Raw genomic sequence first — 27,450 nt, 5'->3', positions numbered from 1 at the left:
CAGGTCTGGATGGACACATCTGTGTGTGTGTATAGCAGTTTGCCTTGATTTCAGCTTTAATCGTCTTCTATATGGTACACCCTGTCTGCAGGTCTCTTGGATTCAAAATGCTTATCTGGTTTCTGTGTGCTGCCATAAAGCAGAGGGCCCCCAGCCAATAAAGTCATGCAATGTGCTGAACTATAAACACTGCATTCTTGCAGCATGGCTAGGTTACCCATAGACGATGCCAAGCGCATCTTGGCAGAAGGAGATGAGCATCAGATGCCCATCGTTGGCTGTTGACACGCTTTGGGAAGGTTTTTAGGCACAGTGCCCACCTAACACACTGGCTTGATGCACCCATTCTACTCCAGATTTGAGGAGGATATAATGCGCCCAGAACCAAAGCCAGTGCCCTGTTTGTTACAACCAGTAGGATTTTCCCAATCCAAAACTAGTTAAAGGGTTGGATCTTCTAGTAGGGTGACCCCATAGAACAGCTGAACCTTTTTGAAGAGTGAGGAGCACCTGGGGGCGGGGGGGGGGGTTCTGAACTCTCCACAGCAGCCTTCTTTCTCTGGTGCCGGTGTTCTGACGAATAAGGACCCCCCCACTGTACTGCGCAGAGATTGCTGCTCAGGCAGGTCTTGGGTGTAAATCTTCTTAGGAACTGAGGGTGATGGCTACTAAAGTTAGTGTGAAACGCGTCGGCTGTCCTCGGTTCCGTTGCTGTGACTTGTAGTGCCTTTTCCCAGTTTTTTTACATTAAAGTTACGTTAGATTGGAGTGCGGCTGTCCTCTTCTTTTGTTCCCCCTGTACTGCGCAGGCGTGAACTGAGCTCAGAAAAAAGCCGAACGTAGAGCTGAGAGTAGGATCTAGACGGCGCCTGCGCAATGACGGGCGGGTGATTTGAAATGTCGATGTAAATGGTTATTGCAGCAGGTCCAGGGCGACGTGGACCTCGCAAGTGGCCAGTCGGCCTCATGTCCTCGCTCGGCCTCATGGCTCATTTTTAATATTCTCCATGTCCACGAGGATGTTGAGGAATGAGCCTGGATGTTGGTGTGCGAATGCTCCATCTAGAGCTAACCTCGGCTCTACATATTCGGCTAATTTTCTGAGGCTCAGTTGATGCCTGCACAGTACAAGGGTGTCCTTATCCGCCAGGGGAACTCTTTTGGCAAGAAACTGGCTCCATGCACTCTGCTCTGGTTTATCCGCAACCTGTTGATTACAATCCGGGCTTGCTGACCTGCCATCTCAGAGCATGGTCATGTGCTTTCCTGGTTTGAGGTTGTAGGCCACATCAGCGGGATGTGGTTGAGCACCCTTGCCATAGAACAAGGGTGCCCAACCGTTTGAAGTGCGAGGGCCACTTAAGCGACTTGGTAACTGGTCGTGGAGCGGGTGGATGGCAGATCATGTCCGCTCTGCATATGCAGACACGGACACAGCCGGATCAGATTGGAGGTAGGACACGAGTCGGTTTACATCTGTCACTACTTAGAGGTGAATGGAGGGTCCAGTTGGGTTGGGCTGCTTTCACACTGATGCGCTGCGGTTTACACGCACAGCGAGTGCAGCACAGTTCTGCGGGGAGAGCCGTATGTAAACACGGCTTCCCCGTGCTTCACTGTGGCGGCGTATCGATCGAGTGATCCCTTTTATAAGGGAGACTCGATCGATGACGTCAGTCCTACAGCCACACCCCCCTACAGTTGTAAACACACACTAGGTGAACCCTAACTCCTACAGCGCCACCTGTGGTTAACTCCCAAACTGCAACTGTCATTTTCACAATAAACAATGCAATTTAAATGCCAAAAATGTGTCATTGTCCGAAGTGTCCGCCATAATGTCGCAGTCACGAAAAAAATCGCTGATCGCCATTAGTAGTAAAAAAAAAAAAAAAATTATAAAAATGCAATAAAACTATCCCCTATTTTGTAAACGCTATAAATTTTGCGCAAACCAATCGATAAACGCTTATTGCGTTTTTTGTTTTTTTTTACCAAAAATAGGTAGAATACGTATCGGCCTAAACTGAGGAAGAAAAATTTTTTATATCTGTTTTTGGGGGATATTTATTATAGCAAAAAGTAAAAAATATTGCATTTTCTTCAAAATTGTTGCTCTATTTTTGTTTATAGCGCAAAAAATAAAAACCGCAGAGGTGATCAAATACCACCAAAAGAAAGCTCTATTTGTGGGGAAAAAAGGACGCCAATTTTGTTTGGGAGCCACGTCGCACGACCGCGCAATTGTCAAAGCGACGCAGTGCCGAATTGTAAAAACCCCTTGGGTCATTTGGCTGCATATTGGTCCGGTGGTTAATGACGGTATTCTATTCATCCCAGAGCAGGAGCTTGCGGGCCACTAATTGGGCACCCCTGCCGTAGAACATTCCCCCTCCATGTCCACTGTGGACTACTAAGAATGGTGCTATGTTATTTCTGTAACTCCTCCCTTTACTGAAGGGATGGGCATTGAAGGATGCTCATTGGCTGGCCAAAAGCCATCCTTGATTTGTGAATTTTTGGTGTGCTTTAGGCTGCATTCACACCTAAGCGACAGCCGCGTACGCGTGTAGCGGCAGATTTGCCGCGATTACAAATGTTTCTTTTTTTTTTTTTTTTTTTTCTAAAGTATTCCCATTGCTGTCTATGGGAAAATGCGCCTGTCGCGTGAAAAAAAGGGTCCGGGACTTTTTTTCAGGCGACAGGCGTTGCGCGTCTATGAGATGTGAACCATCTCCATAGACGGCAATGGGAATTCTCCCCTCAAGCGACAGAAGCGTCCCGCGTCGGGCGTTTTGTCGCTTAGGTGTGAATGGGGCCTAAATGTAGCTTACTTGAGGGTTGACCCTCTTAGACGGCATTGTTCAAATGCTTATTGGTTGCTTCAATTACAAAGAAGTATTGAACTGCAATTACTTCAAGACAACCTAAAACTGACATTTGGATTTCATGTAGTTTATGGTAGAGGTCTTTGGTAGATCTATAGTGGCAGCACCCGACCATGCCACCACCTTTGCAGTCTAACTCTTCCTCCTGCGTCTGGGGTAGTCCGTCTTCCTGCATAGTATAGGCTGATGGGTAAATCAAGAACAGAGGGGCATACACCCCCCCCTTTTCCCCACCTTAGAATGTCTGATGGGCAGTGGGAAGCTTGAAAGATCTATTGATCGGAGTTGCTAAGATACCAGAGATGGGCGATTACTTTCTGGAGCTCAGATATAGATTTGGGCATGAGTAACCCATTAAGGTATTTATAGATGCTTTTCTGGTCGGTTTTGTGGCACGGATGATGCTGTTTGGGGTGGGAGGCGGGCGGTGATTTACAGATTGGAGAGAACACTGCATCAGTTTGGAGGATGGGACCTGCATGTACAACGTGGCTGTTGAATATCTTCTCTGTAACCCTTTATTGTCTTTGTATCCCTTCCTGCATGCTTCTATCATGGGGGGGGGGGGGAGGCAGACAATCATGGTGGGGGATGGAGAAGCTGCCTGGCAAGGTTAACTCCCTCCCTGCCACTGCCTTGCTTACAAAAGGCTATATCAGGTTTCCAGTCTCCTTGTCGGCGCACATGGTGGAGGGGGTGGGGGGAAGCTGCCTGCATTGTGTTTCAGCTTCAGGGACTGATGAGAGACAGGAAGGGGCTGTCTGCCTTCTTTATGTCGGGGAGGCTGGGCTTTGTCTGTGGAGGTGATCCCGCCAGCATTGTGCTGGTTAGCAATGTGTCCAAGGCTGGGATCTTTTATTTTCTCCTCTTCACAAGAGCCTTTGTATCGGCAAGGCAGGGGGTGGCTGCTTCCAAGCATCTCTCTATATTGTGATTAATTCTTTAGGGCCCTGCCTGATGAGGAGTGGGCTGGCTGGCTTGTAGGGGTGTGGCTGCTTCAGAGGGGGGGGGGGGGGGGATGTTGCAGAGTCCATGCATGTCTTTTGTGTGGCTTATTCCAGGTTTTAGGCAGGATGAATGGGGGAAGGGGGCGCATGTGGCTGCCTTCTACCATTACACTGAATCCATTGTCTGCCGTCTTGCATCTCTTTGCGGCTGGGGCTGTAGAACAGCTGCGTCAGCACCGCCAGCATGCGTCGCAAGGAAGCTAAAATCCAGCAAGCCTGTCTCTCTAGCGATCTATAGGAGCAACCTACCAATCAACTGCTAGCATTACACACTTCCTTCTACGCTTTATTTAGAGGAAATCCTGGAGTATCTGTTCAATGACTACACAATAAAACGCAAGTCATTTGACATTGCAGATCTTTTATTCTGTTCCAGAATCCATTTTATGTGTAAAAAAAAAAAAAAAAAAAAATGTAGTTCCCTAGCTTTCTGTATAACGCACATTGCATGTTTTAGGCTAAAAGCATTGCTGCAATAAGATCAATTAGTTACATCAATACACAGGGTATGTTTTTACATTACCTAGCGCTTATTTTTAGCTTGCCTGAGCTAGCAGTTTCCACTTTTCTGAACAATGACTGGGTAAGTGCTTCATCGGCCTGGTTTGTGGACTAATGCAGAGATGGATTACCATTATACAGGATTTATATAGCGCAGCATGTTGCAGTGTAAAGGGGGCAGTATGATTCCAATACAGAGGGAGTAGGAGGGCCCTGCTCATGGGGCTTACAATCTATTAAAAAAAAAAAAAAAGTTTTAAATGTAGAATTAAGTCACACTTGCCTTGGTACTTTTTGTGTGTAAAAAAAAAAAAAGCTTTTGGGGTATGTCACCTTTTATTTTCTAAATGGGTTCCTTTTAGAGCCGATTCACATAGAGGCAACTTAGCCGTTCTGTACTATGGAACCGTTCTAATAGGAGCGTCTCAAGCCGCTCCGACTTGGAAAAAGGTTCCTACATGACTTTGGGGCGACTTGCATTGACTTCAATACAGAAGTCAATGCAAGTCCCCCTGAGTCTCCACCAAAGTCGTACAAGAACCTTTTTCCAAGTCGGAGCGACTTGCGTCGCTCCTATTTGAACGTTTCTATTGAATAGAATGGGACACGACTTGTCAGGCGGATCAGTCGCCTGACGAGTCGCCCCAGTGTGAACCGGCTCTAAAGGAACCTATTTCGAAAAATAAAAAAAACCTTTACAACCCCTTTAAGGTCCCAGCAGTAATTTCCAAAAGTTTTAGCAGAATGTTCAAACTCGAACAAACCAATGTACATGGTAATAAAAGTAGCATAGTTGGTGAGATAAGACTGAGGGAGGGCTAAGAATTATCACCAGTGTCAAAAGTAATGCCGCGATCGTATGATAATCGGATCGTTTTAAGAGCCGACATGCACCCAACAAATTTTGTACGATGCCAGATCGTATGATTTTCGTTCATTCAGTACAGTTGTCGTGTGAAAATGCATGACATCACTTCCGAGTTTTTATTCTGTCGTATGAGAATTTTCGTGACTTTAGTAAGCTCATCAGATTCCACGTGAGATTAGCATGCAAAAAACGGACAATTACTCATCCGATAATCAAATTGTGTGTACAGGGCATTAGTCTGTAGGGTTCAATATTGAGTTGGCCCACCCTTTGCAGCTATAACCCTTTGCAGCTTGACCCTCCCTTCTAGAGTGTAAGCTCGAATAAGCAGGGCCCTCTGATCCCTTTGTAAGTGTACTGTCTGCCCCCATGTTGTAAAGCACTGCGCAAACTGTTGGCGCTATATAAATTCTGTATAATATAACCGCTTCAACTCTTCTGGGAAGGCTGTCTCTGCTCTAACTTATCCCAAAAATGTTCCATTAGGTTGAGGTCAGGACTCTGTGCAGGTTAGTCTAATTCCTCCACCCCAAACTCTCACCCTGGCTTGGCCACTCCAGCACCATAATGTGCTTCTTGAGCCACTCCTTTGTTGCCTTGCCTTGCCTGTGTTTTGGGTTATTATCCTGAATACCCATCCACGGCCCATTTTCAATGTCCTGGTTGAGGGAAGGAGGTTCTCACCCAAGATTTGATAGGACATGGCTATGTCAATCGTCCTTTTGATGCAGTGAAGTTGTCCTGCCCCCTTGGCAGAAAAACTCCCCCAAAGCATAATGTTTCCACCTCCATGTTTGATGGGTGTGATTTTCTTGGTCATGGGCAGCATTCCTCCTCCAAACACGGCGAGTTAAATTGATGCCAAAGAGCTCGATTTTTGGTCTCCTCTAACCACAACACATTCACAGTTCTCCTCTGAATCATTTAGATGTTGGGAAATGTCAAACGGGCGTGTACATATGCTTTCTTGAGCAGGGGGGCCTAGTGGGCACTGCAGGATTTCAGTCCTTCAGTGTAGTGTTGCCAATTGTGGACTATGGTCCCAGCTGCCTTGACAAGATTCTCCTGTGTATTTCTGGGCTGATTCCTTATGATCCTTGAGACCTTGCATGGAGCCCCAGACCAACTGTTACCCTCATCAAGCTGCCTGGCAATGGCATTGTACCCCCTTCAAGCCTTGTGTAGGATGTCAGCCTTGTCCCTGACATCCTTGGACAGCTTCGGTCTTGGCCATGGTGGAGAGATTGGAATCTGAATTGCTTCTGTGGACAGGTGTCTTTTATACAGGTAACAAGCTGACATTGGGAGCACTCCCTTTTCCCCCTCCTAATCTCAGCTTGATGCCTGTATAAGACACATGGGAACCAGAAATCTTGCTGATGGGGGCTCAAATACTTGTTTCGCTCATTAAAATGCAAATCAATTTTTATAACTTAAATTTTTTTCCCTACACTCAACAGGGAGCTGTGACTTTTGGCAACTCTCTGCTCCTCCGGTGCTGCTAGTCCTAGCTAAGGCTCCATTCACACCTCTGCGACAAGATACGCCGCGTACGCAGTGTATTTTGCCGCGAGTGTGTAACTTTTTTTTTTTTTTTTTCCAAAGCCTTGCCATTGCTTTGTATGGCCGAACGCCAATGCCGCCTGAAAAAAAGGGTCCGGGACTTTTTTTCAGGCATACGGCGTCTATGAGATGTGAACATCTCCATAGACAGCAATGGGAATTCTCCCCTCTAGCGGCACAAGCGTCGGGCGTTTTGTCGCCTAGATGTGAATGGGCTCTAAGTCGGGATCTCTCCAGAGCTTGGAGCCACTGAGTGAGTGCTAATGTCAGCTGAAAATGGGTTAGTTACAGGAGTGCAGAACTCAGGCCACTCTTGTGACCTACAGAGCTCTGGCCCTACACTTCCTCTAATGCTTCTGAACTATAAACCTGAAGCAAGCATGCTTCAAATGTCAGAATTTATCAAATACACTTGTTCTCTGTCCGAAACAATCGGTAGGCAACTGCCATTCCCAAAAGGAGTGGTCAGCAATGGCAGCCTACATTCCCAGACCAGCCATACACAGGTGTTTTTCTATGGTTCATTCTGCACTCCTGTGACCAGATTTAAGGTGACAGCTGGCTGCAGCCTGCTGTTGGCTGATGTGTCAGCTTGTCCTGGCTCTAGAAAGATCCTGATCATATGGACCAGCGCCTGTCTCTGCCTCTCGACCTATCTGCTGAGAGGCTGAGCCGGCCCCTCCTGTCTCCTCCACAGCACAATGCTCCAGTGAGTGCTGGAGGAGAGAACTGGTTGCTGACGGTCACTGCTTAGAGTGTAGAGGAGAACTGAGTGTTCAACCATGTTTTGATCGCTCGAAAGGGAATAGTATCTTGTAATGGAAGACCCTGATACGTTACCAACACCCCTGGTTTAGCTAGGAAAAAGGAGAGGATCCCCCAGGGTGGGGCTTTAACGGTAACAATGATAGGAGAAAATATAAGGTGTAATAAAATTTATTATGTAAAGAATACAAAACAAGAAATATGAAGAGCAAAACAATTTTGTTTAAAAACAAGGTACGTCAATAAGTAATGTATGTGTCCGCAGGGATGAGTTCAGGCCCTACGCGTTTCAGGAGTTCCGTCCCTTCTTCAGGGGCCAGAGTCCATGCGACAATATACTGTATACAGTAAAAGATTATAATAAAGCAAATTACAACATGTATTCATATATCGGAAAGGAAAGCAAAAATTTAAAATCTACACATTAAAATGTTTTGATCGCTCAGTTCTGACTGCAGAGCCAGCAGTGGACTGACGCAGCATTCACCTTGGTGAGTATAAATGTTTGGTTTTTAAATCTTGAACTTCTGCTTTACCTGAAATAAAAGGTGTTGAGGCATCTGCTCATCCTTGAACCTATAGGTACAATGCTAATGAGCCTCTTATGCAGGTAAATGCCACTTGCCTAATGAATTGGGCATATGACTTATTCGTAGGACGGCTGCTTTCAGACAAGATGGAGAACCTCTGTGTATTAAGCACTTCCAGTTTTAGAATGTGTGTATTATAGACCACAGAATGCCCAACCGTCGCCTAATCATTGCAACAAGCCGGGTATGGCTACCCAAAGACTGAACTAAGCATGGGCAGTGAGGCGTTGAATGTAATCATCCTTGTTCAACTGGTGTGTCTGTTGGCCCATACACACGGAATCCTTTTCTCTTCTCTGTAGAAAAGACTTATTGGTTACTGCCACAGATTTTAGTGCATTGGAAAACCTTTTGGTGATTAGAAGTGTTTCACTTTAGACTGTTGATCCAGGGCGTATCTAGTTGCCTTTTTGGAATGAGGAAGAACCCCCAGTTCTATTTTAACAGAAAACCTTTTTCTTTATTTCAGACCACGTCCTAGGGCCACCTCCGTCTGTACATACCAGGGCCTTTTGAAGATGTGCAGCTCTGGACGTATCTGGTTCCTGACAGACCGAAGGATAAAAGATGACTACCCTCAGCAGGAGATACTGCGAGCCCTCAAAGCTAAATGCTGCGAAGAAGAGCTGGAATTCCGATACCTGCTTATGGATGATGTGGTCCTGACCATTGAGCAAGGCAACCTCGGTGAGTTCATTGAGCAGTTTTTGGCAAGATCCCCTGCCCTCCCCTCCCATTAATTATCCCTCTGGTATGTCTGTTACATTGCACAGGCCACTACCCTAACATTCTCTGTGGGCGAAGGATAAGTTGAACAGGTGGGTGTGCAAGAGGGAGAACCCTTTTGAAGATCATCCCAATTGTAGAGATGGTGGTTTAGTGTAAGGGGATTTTTCCAGTTAGAGGGTATGTTCATCCTTTTTTATTACTAGCGGACCTCCAGCTGTTGCAAAACTACAAGTCCCATCATGCCTCGTAGTGTCATGCTTTTGGCTGTCAGTCTTGCTATGCATCATGGGGGATGGAAGTTCTGAAACAGCTGGAGGTCCGCTAACTGCATATCTCTTTCCTAAACCGTGCAGGTTTAGGAGATATCCAGGATAGCTACAGCTAAGCCTTAATATAGACTTACCTGTAGCATAAAGTTATAAAAATGGGTTTACAACCACTTTAGGAAAGGCAGATTTAGAAAACGAACGACTTTAGCATGGTATCGTCGGGTACTTTTTGTACATGATGCCCAAAAGTCCCCCCCCCCCCTAGTCACTAGCTTGTTTTCAGAGTTGGTCAGCCGTTTACCTTGGCATCCCACACATTCTGGAACTTGGCGTTTTAGAACCACAGCATGCTAGGCGCCTTTGCCTGTCTTCTCTCCCTCCCACCCCTTCTCTATTTTGCCAGTCTTAAGCCCAGACTCTGCATTCTGAAACGCAGCCAGTTGTATGAGTGGAAAATGCAGGAGTAGCATCACTGTACCACAGCAATGCCTTCCCCTCCGAATAAACGTTCTACCAGCTGTCCATGGAAGAATGAGGAGTCAGAGCAAGACCCTCCTGTAGAATGTAATGGCGGTTTTCTGAAAGCATCGGTGGTTCTGTTTTTTTGTAACCGTTTGGCCTGTTATCTAATGCAAAGAACTTTTGTTTCAAGGCTGCACATGTTTGTTTGGTCACAAGGTTGGCTTCTTTAGTAAAGCGCCTGGAACGCTTATATTTAATAACAGCTGAAGTTTTAAAAACACTTTTTTTTTTTTTTTTTTGAGATGTCCTTGCAGCTGATGATAGTCAAGTGGAGACTATTCTGTTTATAACGGCACATGGAAATTGTGTTGGAGTGAAGCTGTAGTGAGTGTTTAGTGGTAATGTTTGTTTTTAAACCAACCCTGACTAAAGGGAAAAACTGAGTTGTGCCACCCTCTAACAGAATATTTGTCCCGCAGACGACTCCAATCATTGTGCTTGTGCAGAGCCACCACTGGTATCCCACACTTCTGGTTGTCAGATGGGGGTCTCCCAAAGATCTCTGTATTTAACTGCACCATCTTCTGTATCTGACACTTTGGTGAAATATCAGGTGTCTAAACTGATCTGATGTCTCATTCTATGTCTCTGCAGCCTCAGCTGCACTGAATGAACAGGAATGGCTTTGTACAGAGGCTCCTGTCCACACACTGAATCGCAGCAAGCTGTTTACTATGATTTAGTTAAAAATGAACAGTGAGTGGTACCAATCGCTCACTGTGTTCCTTCAGAAGGGGCTGGTAAATCTCATATTTACTGACCCTTTGCGCACACATGCATCCATACCCTCCCCCCTCTGGCTCTCCGTCCTCAGGATCCCCTGCAGTGGCCAGTGGGGGACGGCAGCAGGAAAGGAGCAGTATTTACTGAAACTGATCCCCTTTACTCTGTCAGCAGCTGAATGCCAGCGGGATGGAGGGGAGGAAAAGCAGGGTTTTAGCTGTTGCTGGAGGAAAAGGGATTGATTCCAGTAAATGTTTCAGGAGTTGGTAGGGAATTGGCACAATCTACCAGTCACCTGCTTGCAAATTCATGGGTTGCTGACCCACAGATTCTTGCCTCCCCAGATCTTCTATCTGTTACTGGTGCTTAAAGTGGAGTTTCACCTAAAAATGGAACCTGCACTTTTTGGAACCCTAGCCCCGCACTTTTGGTACCCTAGCCCCGCCCTCCCCTCTAGGGTCACATTTGGCACCTTTCAGGGGGAGCAGATGCCTGTCTAATACAGGTTTTTACTCCCACTTCATGGCATAGATCTAAGTGTACGCCACTTCCGGCACCTACTCTGTACCCCCACTGTCTTCTGGGAGACGCACAGCTCCCAGAACACAGCAGGGACCAGTGAAGACGAGCAGCGCGACTCGCATGCGCAGTAGGGAATCGGTAAGTTAAGCTGCAACACTTAATTTCCTGATTTCCTCACCGAGGATGGTGACGAGCAGCCAAGAGCCGAACGATTGCTCAGCTTCAGCTGCCGACATCGTGGGCACCCTGGACAGGTAAGTGTCAATGTATTAAAAGTCAGCAGCTGCAGTATTTCGCCTAGGACAGGTGAGTGTCCTTAAGTCAGCAGCTACACTGTAACTGCTAACTTTAAAAAACAATAATTGCTCTAGATTCTCCTACAACCTACTGTGGTTCCTCCTGATGACCTGTCAGTAATTTGTCCTATGCCATGGAGGTCAGCTGGAGGTACCAGTGAGGCAGGACCCAAGAGATTGATGGTCCCGGAAGTGTCCGTTTCCCAGTGTGTTTCAAGGGCCATTTCTTCTGGAGGGAGCCGTTTGGCATATCTGATAGCGGCAAAGTAGAGGCCCAACTCCAGGTTTACCATGACTTTAGTTTGTTTGGCCCAGTTGCATATACAATGCTGTATTTTGGCAGCAGGAGGGAGACCTTTTTATTTTTTTTTTCTGGAACAGTCAGGCTGGAAGCTTTGCATTGTCTAAATGCATACAAGGCTTCCTAAGTTCCTCTGATTGGCTGAGACGGACAAATGATGTAACGTTCCCCCACCTCAGAGGAAGCCTTGTATGCATTCAGAAGATCTTCCTGGGAATGGCCGAGCCACGTTCCAACCAACTTTTGTTCTGGGAACAGGATAAAACGGTTCTGCCAGAGCACAGCACTGAATGCTATACGTAGCCGATTCTGCGTTCAGTATATACAACGCTCCCAGCAGGGGACTCGAAATAACGAAATTTGTGCTGTTCCTGATATGTACAACATCCAAAGCTGGCTACAGATGGATCGAAATTCAGCTGGCCAAATTTCAACCCAATGAATATGAATGGACTGGTTGTACTGAAGTCGATCTCTCGACTATCGGTTCTATCAATGATCATTTTATTCTGATGGCATGGAAACTTCCTGCTGTCAGAATACAATAGCGCAGTGGGATGGATTGCCCTAATACTGACTTGGGTGGTTGATGGGGGGGGGGAGGGGGAGAGAATCGAGTGGCTTTCCTTCAACCTGTAGTTCAAGGAAAGAAATTTACATAATGTATGTCCAACCCAAGGCCTCACTGTGAACCCATATGGAATTTAAAGGTGTCACTCAAGGCTCTAGTAGGCCCTTGATCTACTGCTGGGAGGGCAGGTGGGGAGAAAGCTCAGCTATATGAAGGAAAGGATGGGGTAAGTGTGTGCCGGTCAGACAGTGAGGGGGGCTGGGGTAAGTGTGTGCCGGTCAGACAGTGAGGGGGGGGCTGGGGCACACAGGCTGCATATGATGGGCACACAGGCTGCATATGATGGGCACACAGGCTGCATATGATGGGCACACAGGCTGCATATGATGGGCACACAGGCTGCATATGATGGGCACACAGGCTGCATGCTGTTTGTGATCAGGATTTTTTCCTTTCCTTCATAGCCTATGGCTTCATCTGTCTCCCTCTGGGTTCTGAGCTATACAGAGGGATGACTATCACAGGAAGGGCAGCAGTGCCTTTGATTTGTAGGCTGCCCTCCTATAGCCTGACTTTATCTTCATTGTGCTATGCTAGAGGCAAGATGGCAGAAATCATCACCAGTACACAATGATTGGAGAAAGGCATCACTGACCCTCATTCCTCCTCTTCTCTGCATAGGCAACAATCAAAAGCATGCGGCTAAGTGTTCCTGTAGCCACCACCCAAGTGTTGCCCCAGGAGTGATTTGATTGTGCCTTAATGGTGGCCCACATAATTCCCCCCCACCCCTCAGAATATGAACGGCACAGACACTTTGCACTGAGACGCCACATACCATGACTGCGATAGTCAGGCTAATTACCTTCTGAATGTGTCCGTTTTTGGCTGTGTCGGCACATCCCAGCCTTCTCCCTTCACCTTTTATCAATCTTTCTGCTCCGACGAGGCTTTCCTCCCATCAGCATTCTGAGCACTGCTCCCGTCAGCTGCAAGCCATTCAGAAGCTGCATTGCGGCAGCCATAAAAGTGCAAATGATGTGGAAGCAGGAAGGTGCCTCTTCCTTGTAGTTGATGCAGCGGAATGCTGCTCCTTGCTGTGCCGGTCGTGGCCTTTTCTTAAAGGAAACCTGTTGTGATTAAATGATGCATGTGCTAGTATGAATACACAAGGTGCTGCTTATATACACGGCACGTGTCAAATTTCTGCTTCATCATACTAGGGGCCCCAGAGCAAAGTTCAACTTGACCTGGTCAGAGCTCGGGCATAGTGACCTTGTGCAATAGATTACCGAGGTGCCTGCATTGTGCTCTGGCATGTGGAGAGGCAACAAGGGTCAACATTTGCCAACTGCTGCCTTGCTTCAGCGTTTTGAAACGCCAAGTTCTCATCACCGTGTGTGGTTTGTTTTTAAACTCCCGATTTTCAATTCTTTCAATAATGGATGTTCAGTAAAGTTACCTCGGGGTGATCTCTCGAATACTACAACCTACCTAGGAACGCCCACTCAAGACTGACATGCCCATAAAGGCATTTTGATATTTGAATAACTCATTCCAAGTGCCAACCTACTGCTTGCATCAAGCCTGATTGCCCCTGAGAGGGAACTGTGATTTCAGGAAGCTATGTACATCACCTTGCTGGCCCCTCCCACCACCCATAGTCTGCCTGCGCTGCATAGAGAAGCACAGAAGGTATCTAATAAAACTGAGTCCTGAAATTATACAGCTTGTCTGAGCTTTCAGGGAGCGGAAATTGCACACTGCTGAGCTCAGTGAGCTAATTGGAGGGAAGGGACACCCTGCACACAAACAGCTGAGACTGACAATCGGGTTGTGTGCTGGAGCTCCTTCCCCTGTCACCTTTTTATCTATCGGTGTCAGGAAAACTTGTCAAGTGTTAAAGGAAGCAGACAGAAATTCCACTTGGTGCTCTGGACATGGACAAGTACACACTATAGAAGAATATGCTTTGTTTATATTTCATGTCTGAGGTTGACAACTACTTTGAACTTCAAAGTCAGAGACAGTTATTGGAGAATGAATTGGCTATGGTAACTTAGGTTGATAGATGCAACTCCAAGTTCAACCGACCAAGATAATCGGTGGTCATCCTTCCGCTATCCCCTCCTATAAGCATGTGCACAGCAGGAAAGCCCTGATTGGCCCAGAGTGCTGCCAGACCCTCTCCCAGTCTGAGCTGTTCAGTGCCATATTGGAGGCTGATTATTAAGACCTCTTTGGGTATTCAAGCTGGTCCATTTCCAGATTATAGGGGGGGGGTGATTAAATGTTTACCAGCCCAATCTGAAGTCAATCCTTAAACTGCTGACAACCTACCTCACACATGTGAGATAACAAACCAGTGGTGCTCCTGGGGCATACAATGTTTCTGTGATGGCATGCTTATGTCAGACCTCTCTCTGCTCCCACTAATGACCAATAGCCAATGGGATCAGCTCCCAGTCAGGTGATTCTGATCACCGATTCTTCGCCCAACCAGTAGTTTTGAACTTTTTTAAAGGGATGCCGGGCAGGGAGGGGTTAAAACTTGTTTCAATGGTTCATTACAATCAGGATACAGAAATGATTCGCAAACATTCTTTCGTTATTTCTCACCGACAAATGAGGATTCATCTAGCACAGCTTACAATATAGAGAGGCTTAGCGGGGACATAGGAGCAGAAGAATAAGTCAGAGGTCACTGAGCCCCCAACAATGGAAGGTTTAGTCCAGGCCAGGGCCGCAGCTTCTTTCTATGAAAGCATTTTTGCATGTATATGTTGGAAGAGGCTTACGTGCCGGTGCATTCTCTATTATACGAGGAGGCTGACCGGCAGTTTCCTGTTTGCGCGCTGACCTAGCAATCACTTTCTTCTTGAATTTCCCATGCACGAGAGAGTTAATCAGTCTTGTGGCATCTGACTGCAAAATCCTGCGTACACACGCACACTACGCCTGACCTCGGGGGCCCCCGTGTGAACTCCCATTTCACCAAAACGGGAATTGTTTTGCAAGATCGTCATCGCCCCGTGGTCTTCTGGGTAAAAGAGCGCTTTGCTTTCTAACAATTGTTTTCACTGGCAATTCTGCATGGAAAAAATAAACAATACATTTCATCTTCAGATTTTGTAAAGTAGTGTGCTTCAGAAACGTAGACATGAGAACTCGGAGGATATGGGTCCAAGAGAGCAGTTTTCTTTCTCATGGAAATTTTTAGTGTGGAGTTTTCCTCCAGTGGGAAATCTGAAAACCTCCTAGATTTAGTGAATTTGCATATTCATGAGCCTGTGTGTGTGTGTGTGTGTGTGTGTGTGTGTGTGTGTGTGTATATATATATATATATATATATATATATGTGTGTGTATATATATATATATATATATATATATATATTTTCTTGTTAGTGATTCCAAAGTATTTTACCTTCATTGTACAGCAGACCCTCCCAATATTGACCCGAGCCCCTATCTCGCTCCAGCAATGTGTACAAGAGCCTTGTCTCTCTGGGGACTCTCCCTTCCCATTGGCTGAGACAGCCTCAACGGTCATTGACTTCCACTGCTGTCAATCGCAGCCAATAGGGGCAGGGCCGAGTGACGGCTCTGAATACACACAGCCAGGGCTCTGGAGCATGCCTGCTTGGGTGCCCACATTGCATGTTGCTTTCTCGGGGTGCATGCTGCAGGAGGGAGAGGCCAGCCTGGGACTTGAGAAGGAGCAGGTAAGTATAACATGTTTGACTTTAAAATAAAAGCCTTGTTTACATGCGAGGTATGGGAAGTGGACCCCGTGGTTAAGCCATGATTTTAACAGCCACTTCAAAGGATCACTACCCCCTTAAAGGCAGAGGCCAAGGGTGTACGCATGCCGCTTTGCTTTCTGGCTGTGATGGGAATACCGCCCCTCAAGCGAATGGGGCTGCTGTGCAAGTTCCCTGTAACTACATGCTAGTGTGAGGATCAAGGAGTTAAAGCAGGTGGTGCAACATGCAACCCCTCTTTCACTGCTCGTCAAATGCTCTCTGAAGATGGATGTGAATGTAGATCACTCTTTAGGGTGCACCACAGCGTGCTTTCTGGCACTTTCATCAATGGGGAATTCCTGTCCCCGAAGCAAAATAAAGTTGGATGAGCAGTGTTCACCCATTAACAAGGAGCTTTGTATTTTCTGGATGAATGCAAGGCTTCCTCTGGCTCGGGCGGATTGACATTCAGCTGCCTCTCCACCTCAGCCAGTCAGAAGAAGCCTTGTACTCATTCAGTCTTAGGGCACAGGCTTCCCGTGTTAATTGTAAGCTCTAATCTTGACACAAATTACATTTTCTTTTTCTGTTTTTGCAGGCCTGCGTGTGAACGGAGAATTTGTTACGTCCTACCCACAGGTTGTGGTCGTCCGTGTGCCTACCCCGTGGGTGCAGAGCGACAGTGACATCACCGTCCTTAGACATCTGGAGAAGATGGGCTGCCGGCTAATGAACAGGCCACAGGCCATCCTCAACTGTATAAATAAGTTCTGGACTTTCCAGGAGCTGGCTGGTCATGGTGTACCCCTGCCTGATACATTCTCCTACGGTAAGTGTCTGCTTTGGTCTGGATGCTTTGCCCATGCAAAAGTAATTTTACAGGACTATTCTTTCGACTTGGCGAAAGGTGATTAAAATTTTTGGGAACAGCTAAAACACCTTCATTAGAAATTCTGTTGCTTCCGAAACCCAATTTTTTTTCTAAAAGGGCCTTTTATAGAACAGTGGTCTCACTACATTTATACTAATGACTTTTTTTTTTTTATAAAGGTGGTCATGAAAACTTTTCAAAGATGATCGATGAGGCAGAAGTATTGGAGTTTCCTATGGTGGTGAAGAACACTCGGGGTCACAGAGGTAAGTGTATTCAAGTCTCTGGCTTCCTGGCTGTGTAGAGACCTCTTTCTGGGTTGGGGAACAGAAATCTGTTCCCCTGTTGCATCTAAACTGGGATCTAAGATGACCGAGCAGAGAAATGGTGACTGTCAGTCTTTTTGGCTCTGCCCCTCCCTACCTAGAGCATTGGACTTTGGAGGGGGTAGGAGTGGCTGGCTGATGTTCTCAGCGGAATGTGGAGAGGCCAAGGCAGCTCCTGGTCAGGGATCTGGGTGGATCCACACATTAAAGCCTGGACCGACTTTAGCCCGCTGTAGGAGTGCACACCTGTGACCCACAAGAGAAGCAGGGCCAGAAGAGCTTTGGCCCTTACTCTCCTTTTTATTGGGGTAGATATTTGGTCATGTAATCCCTGCCGAAAAGAGCAATCTGAGTCACTTTGGCTAATCACCTTTTCATCAGATCATGTGACAAAGTGCCTTGGATTTGGTTATGTGATCTGCACACTCTTTCTCTCTCAAGATAGGTGAGCACTTCAGCTTTTCTATCCCCCTTTTTCTTCAATCTGGTAAAATACTTGCAAATTAAAGGGGAGTTCCAGCCAATATTTATGTTAAAAGTCAGCAGCTACAAAAAGTGTAGCTGCTGGCTTTTAATAAACACACTTGCCTGCTCCAGCATTCCAGCGACGTGCCGCTCCTCTCCCCCCCTCCCCGGCCGGCGTCTTCATTGTCACTGTGGGCACCCGGCCGTGACAGCTTTCGGCTTCACGGCCGGGCACCCACTGCGCATGCGCGCGCGGCGCTGTTTGATTGGACAGGCGATCGCCTAGGACCTGTCACGTGTCCTAGGCGATCGCCTACAGGGAGGGGCTGCCAAAAGGCGATTAAGCTTAATCGTCTTTGCAGCCCCTCGGCGGAAGGAGGAAGTGGGACAGGAAGTCCCCTTCTCCTGAAGCCCCCACTCCCCCCCCAAAAAAATTACATGCCAAATGTGGCATGTAAGGGGGTGAGGAGTGGGATAAGAGGAAGTTCAATTTTTGGGTGGAACTCCGCTTTAACTTCATATTACTAGTCGTTTTTTTTTTTTATGAAGTGTAATGCTTGAAAGTGTTACAGGGGCAGCTTCCTGTATCGCTGTCATTAACTGTCTGTCTGGTTGGGAGTCCATCCTGCTAGTTTCCAGTTTGTCTTGACAAAGAATTGACAGTGCAGCCGTAGGGCTCAGGGAGTTTGAGCATGTGCTTGGTACAACATGGATGGGTATATAAAGACCACCTTTTGCTGCCACATGTGTACAGTGGGTGAGAAAGGGATTAACATTTAAGACACTGCTGTCAGACTGGCTTCTGGTGAAAAGGCAATTTTGAAGGCGCCATAAAATACCTGAAGCCATTATTGTACATGCCATCTCCATCAATATGGTACCCACCTCTGTTTAGCTGATTGTGACTGATATTTGGGGTTTCTGCAGTGAAAGTATAAAATAGGGATGTAGAGCGCTGGATCATAATTCAAGGCACAATCATGTATGGGCATCTTATTTAAGACTTTTTTTTTTTTTTTTTTTTAAGGGGCCATGAGCGCTTCTGATGAAAAAAGGCGTTTTGAAGGCGCCATAAAAGGAGTATTTGCCTTAAGTGGTCTCCATCTTTTAGTGAAGCCTAATAGTTTGCTTGGACCAAGCTGGTCCAGATGAACGATGTGTGCACTGTATATAGATTCAGCTGCATACAGTATATAGCGCTGTGTTCAGACAGCGGGACAGGAGCTCTGCCCAGCCATTCACATGAAGCTTTGTATTCGATGGATACAAAGCTTCCTCAGGCCAATGATGCAACCATCTCATACTTGGACTATCTTGGCCAATCTCATACTTGGCCATTCAGAGGAAGCTTTTGTATCTGTAGTTAAATATGGTGGCACTTGTAGAGAAAACGTATCCCTTTTATTTTTTCTCCAATATGGTGTTGTGGCATCTATTCCATGGTTTTTGGTGCCAAATACCATTTCCTATATAGATTTACATAAAGTACATGCAAGTTTGCAGTAGATGACATCAGATGAACATTGTTGAATGTGCTGGCTTTTATGACCATCTTTCATTAGAGGGCTGAGCACCTGTTGGATTAAGCAGTACTTTAAGTTTAACCTCTTTTTTTTTTTTCTAGGTAAAGCTGTGTTTCTAGCTCGGGACAAGCACCATCTGGCAGACCTGAGCCATCTCATCCGTCACGAAGCCCCGTATCTGTTCCAGAAGTACGTACAGGAGTCTCATGGACGGGACGTTCGAGTTATCGTCGTGGGTGGTCGTGTGATCGGCACCATGCTGAGGTGTTCTACAGATGGAAGAATGCAAAGCAACTGCTCTCTAGGTGAATACAGCGTGCGTTTATCACATACATGCTCATTAAGCAGTCTGACGGCTACAGTGGCTATTGGTTGCCGGTTGTAACGAATGTTCTTCCACATAGGCGAATTGTGGACATCATTCTTAGTACAGGTTAACAAAGACGGACTATTTTTTTTTTTTTGTTTTGTTTTTTTGCATGTTACTATTTACAGATAAACCTGAACCAAGCTTGTCTTCCATTACCTTGCATGACTGCACACTCCCTTGAGAGGAGACTGTCAGATGATATGGATCAGGACTGGGGCCATATTGACTTAACAGATGTACAGGGCTTGTGTCTAAAGGTACCTAGACACAGTGCTGACTTGTTAATAGACTTTCTTAATGTTTAGGGAGAGACTTGTGTGTTGGAAAATTAATTATCTTACCTTTAGCACATATGCAAAGTTGGCATCTAATACTGCTGCCCCTGACATAGCCCATTGTTTCTTCTGTTTGTATGAATGTAGGCTACTGTGCTTGCCCCTTCCCTGGGCCACCAGTCGTGTAACATCTCTGCAATAATTCTATTTTTACAACTAGTGGTTTAATTACGGCCGTTGGCTGCAGTGGGAGTCTCGGGCTTCGGGTCTGTCCTGCACCCCAACAATAAGTGATGGCAGAGCAGTGTGCAAAAATGTGGGTGCAGTCAGAAGGCCACATCCTAATGTTCCACAAACTGTCTGGCAGTCCCTCCTATTGAATGCTTGCCTTTCTATTGCCTTATGATAGCCGTTGTTTGATACCGTAGTGGTTAACACCAACACTTAATGCTTCCTCCATCCCTCCCTGTGGGTAAAAATAACATGTACAATATTACTTCAGCAAATGGAAAAGTAATGCGTTTTTATTTCTAAACCTCACAGGGTTTAGCTTTAGGGATTGTTGTAAAACTGCTGAAATACAGGCAGTCAGAGGTGCCAGCACATACTAGTAGCTTTCGGTAAGCTCAACTTCACCCAGTTGAAAAGCTGTTCTGGTTTGGCTGTCTTCATCCTTTTCAGGATAAGGCTTGAAGACCACTTCCTGCCTTCTACACATTCCTGTGGGCCAATGAGGCAGCCTGTCATAGTGATTGGACCAGTAGGAATGTGTAGAGGCGGGGCATAGCTGTAAACATTTGGGGTGAGGTAGAGGATACTTCCCCAACTTCATCACCCTCCTTCTATAAGGGGTTCACTTGATGTCTTGGAACAGTGGTCTCAACTGCGGGCTGGATGCCACCCTCTGCTTGCATTTATCCTGCACTTGGGCCACTATTCCTCTCACCTGGACACCAAGGGAGTGGGGCACTATTCCTCTCACCTGGACACCAAGGGAATGGGGTACTATTAATAATTTTACCGTTATTGCCATCTGCCCCGCCACCTCACCATATTTGTCTTTAACAGGAGGGATCGGAATGATGTGTACGCTAAGCGAGCAAGGAAAGCAGCTGGCCATTCAAGTCTCCAACATCTTGGGAATGGACGTGTGCGGTATCGACCTGCTGACCAAAGAAGACGGCTCCTTTTGCGTGTGCGAAGCCAATGCCAACGTGGGTTTCATCGCCTTTGACAAAGCCTGCAATATGGACGTGGCCTCCATGGTGGCCGACTACGCCATCTCCCTCCTGCCAAGCCGACTGACCAGACGAATGTCCCTCCTCTCCGTCGTGTCCAGCGCCAGTGAGACCAGCGAGCCGGAGCTCCCTGGGGGCACCTCTGTCTCGGGAGTCGACGTGCCCGCTCCACTGCTCCATCACGACACCGGAGACAGCATGAGCGCCAGCTCGAGCTCTGTGGACAGTGATCCTGACACTGCCACGGAGAGGGAGCTTCTCACCAAGGGATCAATCTTTAACATGAACCAGCTTCTCGCCAGTGAAATCAAGCTTTTGGTGGAATAAATGGCATTGGGGAGGGGGGGGGGGTGGTGTGAAAAGTGGGTTGGGAATGGGGGGAGGAGGGGTGGGTTTTGGGGGGGGGGGGGAGCCTGTTGGGGTCAAGCACGTGTAAATATCAAAAGGGCCATTACTGCTGGTGTTGTGGGGTGGGGGGGGTAATTCCGGATCCCTGTTGTAAATGAGGCTGCACCACTGAGCTATGAGTGTGGGAGCTGGGGAGACTTCTTCCATATTACCTTGAACGTGTTGTTTAAAGGAGAAGTATATCGGCATATTTTTACTATAAATAGTTGTACCAAAATGTAAAGATCAAGTCCTCACAAAAATTGGTCTGACCCCTGGCTGGCTTAAGTCTCGATTGTGGCCTCCATCTTCCACCTGTGGAATATCAGAGGTGGGGTCACAATAGTAATAAAGAGCCAACATATACAGTACATGGTATTGTTGGTCTCCGAGCCTTAACAAGCTCTGGGGGGGCAAAACCATATCCACAATACTGAAGTTTGTTTTGGCTGATTTTGGTACTTTTTTATTCTTGCATACAACTGCTGTTTCCAGTTTGTATATGAATTTATCTGCTGCGGTTTGAGTATTTCCGCTTTCGGAAGAGTCAAGTCGTTGGCTTTTGGTCTATCGTTGGGTGTGCGTGCTTTTTTTGTTTACAAGACGTACGTTGCAACTTTTGAGCATTACCAATTTATTTTTTATTTTTTATATGGGTTGTTTTATTATAACCGCTTCTCCCAAGATTGAGTTATATTTGGGTGTCTCGTATAGCTCAAGTACCTTTTTGACGCTGTCACTTGACAAGACGATTGGAGCCGATGGCTGGAGCCGACCTTGCTCATGGTCAGCTTGTTTTGGTGGGAGTCAAGTTTAGGTGTCATAGTGGGAACAGCTCAGTTTATAGAATACCCATTTTTCTTTCTCTCTCCTTGAGGGTTAAAATATACTTCACCTTTATACAACACCAGGTGTAGACAAGGGCATGGTCTGTATCAAATTTGAAGGTATGTTCGTGACTGTCAATGTGTCCATTAAAAGGACCTGTTCCCTGAGCTTGAGCCAGTTTCAAGCTAGTGAAGTGTTGGGTGACCTTTTTTGCTCTCCAGCTGTTAATGAAAGCTGTAATTAAGATGAAGGTGCTTGGTATAATGTGGATTAAGATCTCATAGAGTTGCTATGAAAATTGGTGGATAGCTTGCCGCTGTCCTCTAGGGAAGTGTTCCTACTCGTTCCGCTTAATAACCAATGGAAAGCTTGACCACTAAAACGTAACACCTCAGCACTCATGCTGTCCCTCATATGATGGTGTATGTGTAGTGCCCAAACCAATGCTGCCCTCCTTAAGGGGGGTCATTTCAAAAAACACAGTAAAAAGAAACGAGGGTTCAACCTCCTAGTGCATTAACGCCACCAAGTGTTGTGTGTGTATAAAGTGCCAAAAAAATGTGGTCTGAGGGTTAGCTTTCCAACCGAAGCTGCTTTGGCATTGCCTAAGCTGAAGTTGAGTTCTGATATGCTTGTACCTTCTCGTGCTTGTATGTTTTTGGCACCGTAAAACTTGATGGTGGTAATGCACCAGATGTGTTCAGGTGGAAACTTTGATCTGCAAGTCCACCAAACGGCTTTCACGTAGAGACTCAAGAGGGTGCAAATACCTAGTGCAATAAAGCCGCCCAATTGTATAAAAAGTGCCAAAAAAACGAGGTCTGAGAAAGGGGGCGTTTCCTTGAAACATGTCGGCTTTCCGTCTGTTTTGGGCTGGCCTAAACTGGAGTTGAGTTCTTGTATGCTTGTAACTTCTCATGTTTGTCTTTGGCACAATTCTAATTTGGTAGTGGTAATGCACAAGGCATTTGCACCCTCCTGTGTCTCTTTACAAACTGGCAGCTGTTTGGGGGACTTTCAGTTCAAAGTACTTTCACTTGCAGAGGATCTGAAGAGCTGTTGAGTTCTGAGCGCTTATTAGAAATAGCAATGTCAAGACTAGGCTGGTTATGAGGGAAGATGCTGCCATAGGACCAGTTGGGGATCCATAGCAGCACAGCTAACCTACTTTTTCATCTTGGCATGGCAGCGACAGATGAGGGGTCAGGTTTCACACAGCTCCTCCCATGAAAGTCAATGCTAAATGTCCACCCTCATTCATTAAATGGGAAGAGTTTTTAACTTTCTCTTTTGGAACCACTTGAGCAACCCAGAGATCCAGGAATAACACTGGCTCTGTCAAAACAGTGTTGGCACTTGCTCGGTAAAGATTTTATCAAACGCATCCTCCTATGAGACCTTAGTCCACATTGCCCTAAAAGTTTTATGACCACTTTTGCTAGTCACAGTAAGCTTTGTCTGCCACTTGGGCTTCCTTAACATATGGATGGCTAGAGGTTAACCAGTGCCACTTGTTGGGCTTCACCACCTGACCTGCTGTCTTTACACTCCTTGTATTGCAAGGTATGTTCACTGTAATCTGGAACAAGGACTTGGGCATTCTAAAGAAGGGAGATTTCAGTATTTTGGAACGCTGGGCACTTGTGGGAAAGCAGTAGGTGAAGTGGCAGGAGTTATTTTTCATCCATTTTATCCTCCTGACTTACTTTGTATGGAGTGATGACACACCAAGGCCGGGTAGGCCTGTCCTTCTGTATCCCTTCTACATGTTGCATGTGCATGAACAGGTATTCAACACTTGTTACAATAACGGCGTACAAGGTGCAGGGAAAGATGGTTGACACCGGCAGCTGTGAAAGCGATACTCCCACCAAGCATGTGGAGACTTTAAGATTAGGCAAGGATGTAGGAAGTGTCCTCCTAGACTATGGGTGGACAACCTTGGCACTCAGCTGGTTTGAAACTACAAAGCCCATCCTACCTGTGGTGATGCCTGTGGCTGTCAGTCTTACAATGTCTTTGGGTTTTGTAGTCGCCACAGCTGGAGTATCGATGTTGCCACCCCTGGTCTAGACCTTTCCCTCATTCAGTACCATTACACAGAACATTGAGCAGTATTATATGTACATAACATGCAGATCTTGTCTATATAATGCGATTGCCAGTCTTCTCTATTCCAGTCAGACTGTTTACTGCTTGAATGTTACATATTGTGGGTCCCAAATGCAGTGATTCCCCAGCAGCTTTAGCCTTTTAATTAGCAGAACCTTATTGCATGAATATCACTTTGGTAGCTTTTCTGGCTTGACAAAGACTTGCGATGGTTCTCCTCTAGGATTCAGCAAGTGGTTTGGTTAAAATTGCACATGGTTCTTTAATGCCGCATAACTCTCAACCTTAAAGTGAACTTGTCATTTAATCATATGAGGCAGCCATTGTGTGATCTGGGCTAGTAGCCTATTGAGCTAAAGGCATCACAGTACACAGTGGGATTTGTTTCTGTGCTTGAGCCAACACCTCTATGGAGTTGCTTTTGAAACTCCAGGTGTCATCAGTGTTTTTAAACCATCCAAGGATGGCACCCTCTACCATCCACGTGGAAGTTAAAGTCACTTTTGTTCTTGTAAGGTGTCCCTTTTTATTTTCTAAAGGTTTAATGGAACCCAATCCAAAGTTGGTATGTTCAGGTTTAAGAACGTGCAGACTTGTGTATGGCCCCCTTGGTGCACAGAATACGACTTGTGTGGGCCCTCTTGGTGGCTTCACCAGTTCTTGAGAAATCAAAATCCTGACGTACCAATATGGCTGCCTCTATTTTAAGAGAAAGTTCTAGGGTGATAACATGGTCAGGTGGGTGAGATTAAGTAGGGGTGGTAATCTGATTCAAGCGATCAAGAGGTCTAACACTGAGTAAATAGTCGCTTAGGCTCCCTCCATTGCTCACCACTCCTGAAGTGCGAAGCATGAAAAATTCACATCAGTTTTTTCATTTTCTTTGCCAAGGCTTTGGGGATGGATCTGATTAAGACCCCTTGTTGACCTCACCCACCTCCTGTATACATTTTTATGGATCTGCGCCTAAATCATTGCCCACTTTTAGATAAACTTGCCTCTTTCTGGCTATGTCCTCCCCTTTGTTTCATGGAGAACCTTTTGCTGCTCATTACAGAAGAACTTTAGTTGGCTTCTTCTCTTGAGCTGTAATGCTGGACTTGTTTGGGTGTTTGAATCCCTTGGGAGAAGAGAAAACATCTGAAAGCAAAATAGTTGTCTGCAGCAAGCAATCAGGTTCTCCCTTACATTGGAGGCTGATCAAGTCCATGTTCTCCTTGAGGACACTTAAACGTATCAAGGGTAGCTTGGGGAGGGTAGTAGAAGAGGAGGGAGTTGCATAAAAACTGGACAACCTCGTAAAAAAAAGCCCCCTTTGCCTGCACCGAAAGCAGCCTTATTCTACCTTGCTGAAACTCCTCTACTGCTCACTTCAGGTTCCCTGATGCCCCCCTTTGCTATCCCTTTCTATATATATATATATATATGTATATATGTGCCCGCAAGGCTATATGGTTTACTTGTGTGTAATGCCTTTTACCACCAGTATGTTCCTGATGGCACACTGCTTTAGTCTAACCTCATGTCGCAGTGTCACCAGCTACAAAGGGAGGTGCGCTCCTTTCCTCACTTTCATTTAACCCTGTCACTGCTGCCATCTTGCAGTGAAAGCGTTAATAGCAGTGTTACATGATGCTGTTTTTATTGCCTTTTTTGAAATGTGTACATTTTGTTTTTTCCTTTTTTTAAAAAATAAACCCGGATTGCTGCTTTTTTTATTAAAACATTTTTTTTTTGTGTTGCACTGGATGGAGGATCTGAGTGGGGACAAAGGGAGGAGGGGAGGATATGGTTAAAGGGCAGGCCAATTTTTAAACCATTCCTTGTACTGCTAGGCACCAGACCATTCATCAAGCTTGGCATGTGTTGTCTTTATACTGTGGAGAAAGCTATGTTGGGTCTTAGACGGCCATCTTCCATTTTACCATGTCCCCATAATGTAGCATCTGGTTTCTGGTGGCCTGAATTTTGGAAATTGTTTTTTTTTTTTTTTTTTTTTTTTTTTTAAGTAACAAATGTTTTAAGAAGCCAGAGGTTGGGAGGCCTATTTCTAGGCCTAAAGTGCAATCTTTCAATAAGTTCCAGTTGTATGGTTACTTCCCATCACCATTAATCTAGCGCTCGCACAATGGGTTCTGATATAATGGTCAGATTTGGGCTATTGCTCTCCATACCCTCTGGTCTTCTGGAATGACGGCCATCGCTAGCAGGAAAATGGAGCATTTTAGAATTTTTACCCTTTTGGGTCTGGTGCAGATCTGCAATAAATGTTACTTTATAAAAGCAATGAACAGACTATACGGTTTTTGGAGATTGACCGTTACTCCATAATGTTTACACTTGTGCAAGAAGGGACTTTGCAATCCTCCATCAGAAGTCCTTGCATTCATTGCCTCCTTGTCTAGTCTGCTGAAGTCCTAGGTTTCTGACTTTTTATTTTTTGAACAGATGGGGGAGGAGGACCAAAGTCAAAAGTTCGATGTCTGCAGCTAATTTTCCTTACATTCCTACCTCCTCCCCCTGCCTTTTTTCTTTTCATTAAGATTAAGCCCATCAAAACCCAATCGCTTTTTTGGTGAGCGGCAAGAAATAAATGACTTGCCATAATTCCAGCCTCTTCGCCTTGGCCTGTTATTGCCACGCTACATAAGGGGGGGGGAGATCAAATACATTTCTATCATTCAAAATTCATCTGACTTCTCTGCTCACACAGAACAGCAAGTCAAACGTTTGCATCAAGGAGAACAGAGCTGTGAATGAAAGCATTGTGACGTGAGGACATTTTTAAGTCTTGCCATCCACCAGACCAAATGTGTAGTTTTGGATGGACATCTTTTTAATACAAGAACTTCAAAGAAAAAAAATTACACTACAGAGGGCATCAGGTTCTTCCCTTTTCTCCACGCCTCCTCCAGTGCATTTTTGTTAATTTTTTTTTTTAAGTCTTATTTAAGCCAACAGCCACACATTTAAATAAAAAGCTGGAATGTAATAAATTGTCAATCTATTGATTACTGCCTGTGATGTTTTACTGCCTAATTTCTTCAATAGGTTTGGTATTCAGATGGTTAGGAGGGTGGGGACAACCATTTTCTGTTCATCTAGGTTTACGATCTGTGATCTTGCATTCGTTCTTGGGTTTACAAATCTATTACAGCCCCCTTCACTAAGAAGCCGAAGACGAGTTGGAAGTGT

General features: G+C 45.8%; 1 protein-coding gene across 1 annotated transcript in view; it reads left to right on the top strand.

Moving 5' to 3' along the window:
• RIMKLB (ribosomal modification protein rimK like family member B) overlaps nt 1–21,271 on the top strand; it is a 61,219-nt gene extending 39,948 nt beyond the window's left edge. Inside the window, exons 3-7 of the mRNA XM_040361735.1 lie at nt 8,652–8,869; nt 16,459–16,689; nt 16,911–16,997; nt 19,147–19,350; nt 20,759–21,271. Of these exons, the coding sequence (XP_040217669.1) occupies nt 8,701–8,869; nt 16,459–16,689; nt 16,911–16,997; nt 19,147–19,350; nt 20,759–21,255 (1,188 nt within the window). The 5' untranslated portion in view covers nt 8,652–8,700 and the 3' untranslated portion in view covers nt 21,256–21,271. The remainder of the gene's footprint in view (nt 1–8,651; nt 8,870–16,458; nt 16,690–16,910; nt 16,998–19,146; nt 19,351–20,758) is intronic.
• Nucleotides 21,272–27,450: the final 6,179 nt, after the last annotated feature.

Source organism: Rana temporaria, chromosome 8 (genome assembly GCF_905171775.1).
Source record: "Rana temporaria chromosome 8, aRanTem1.1, whole genome shotgun sequence".
NCBI classification, from domain to species: Eukaryota; Metazoa; Chordata; class Amphibia; order Anura; family Ranidae; genus Rana; species Rana temporaria.
This window is presented reverse-complemented; position numbering and strand designations above follow the sequence as displayed.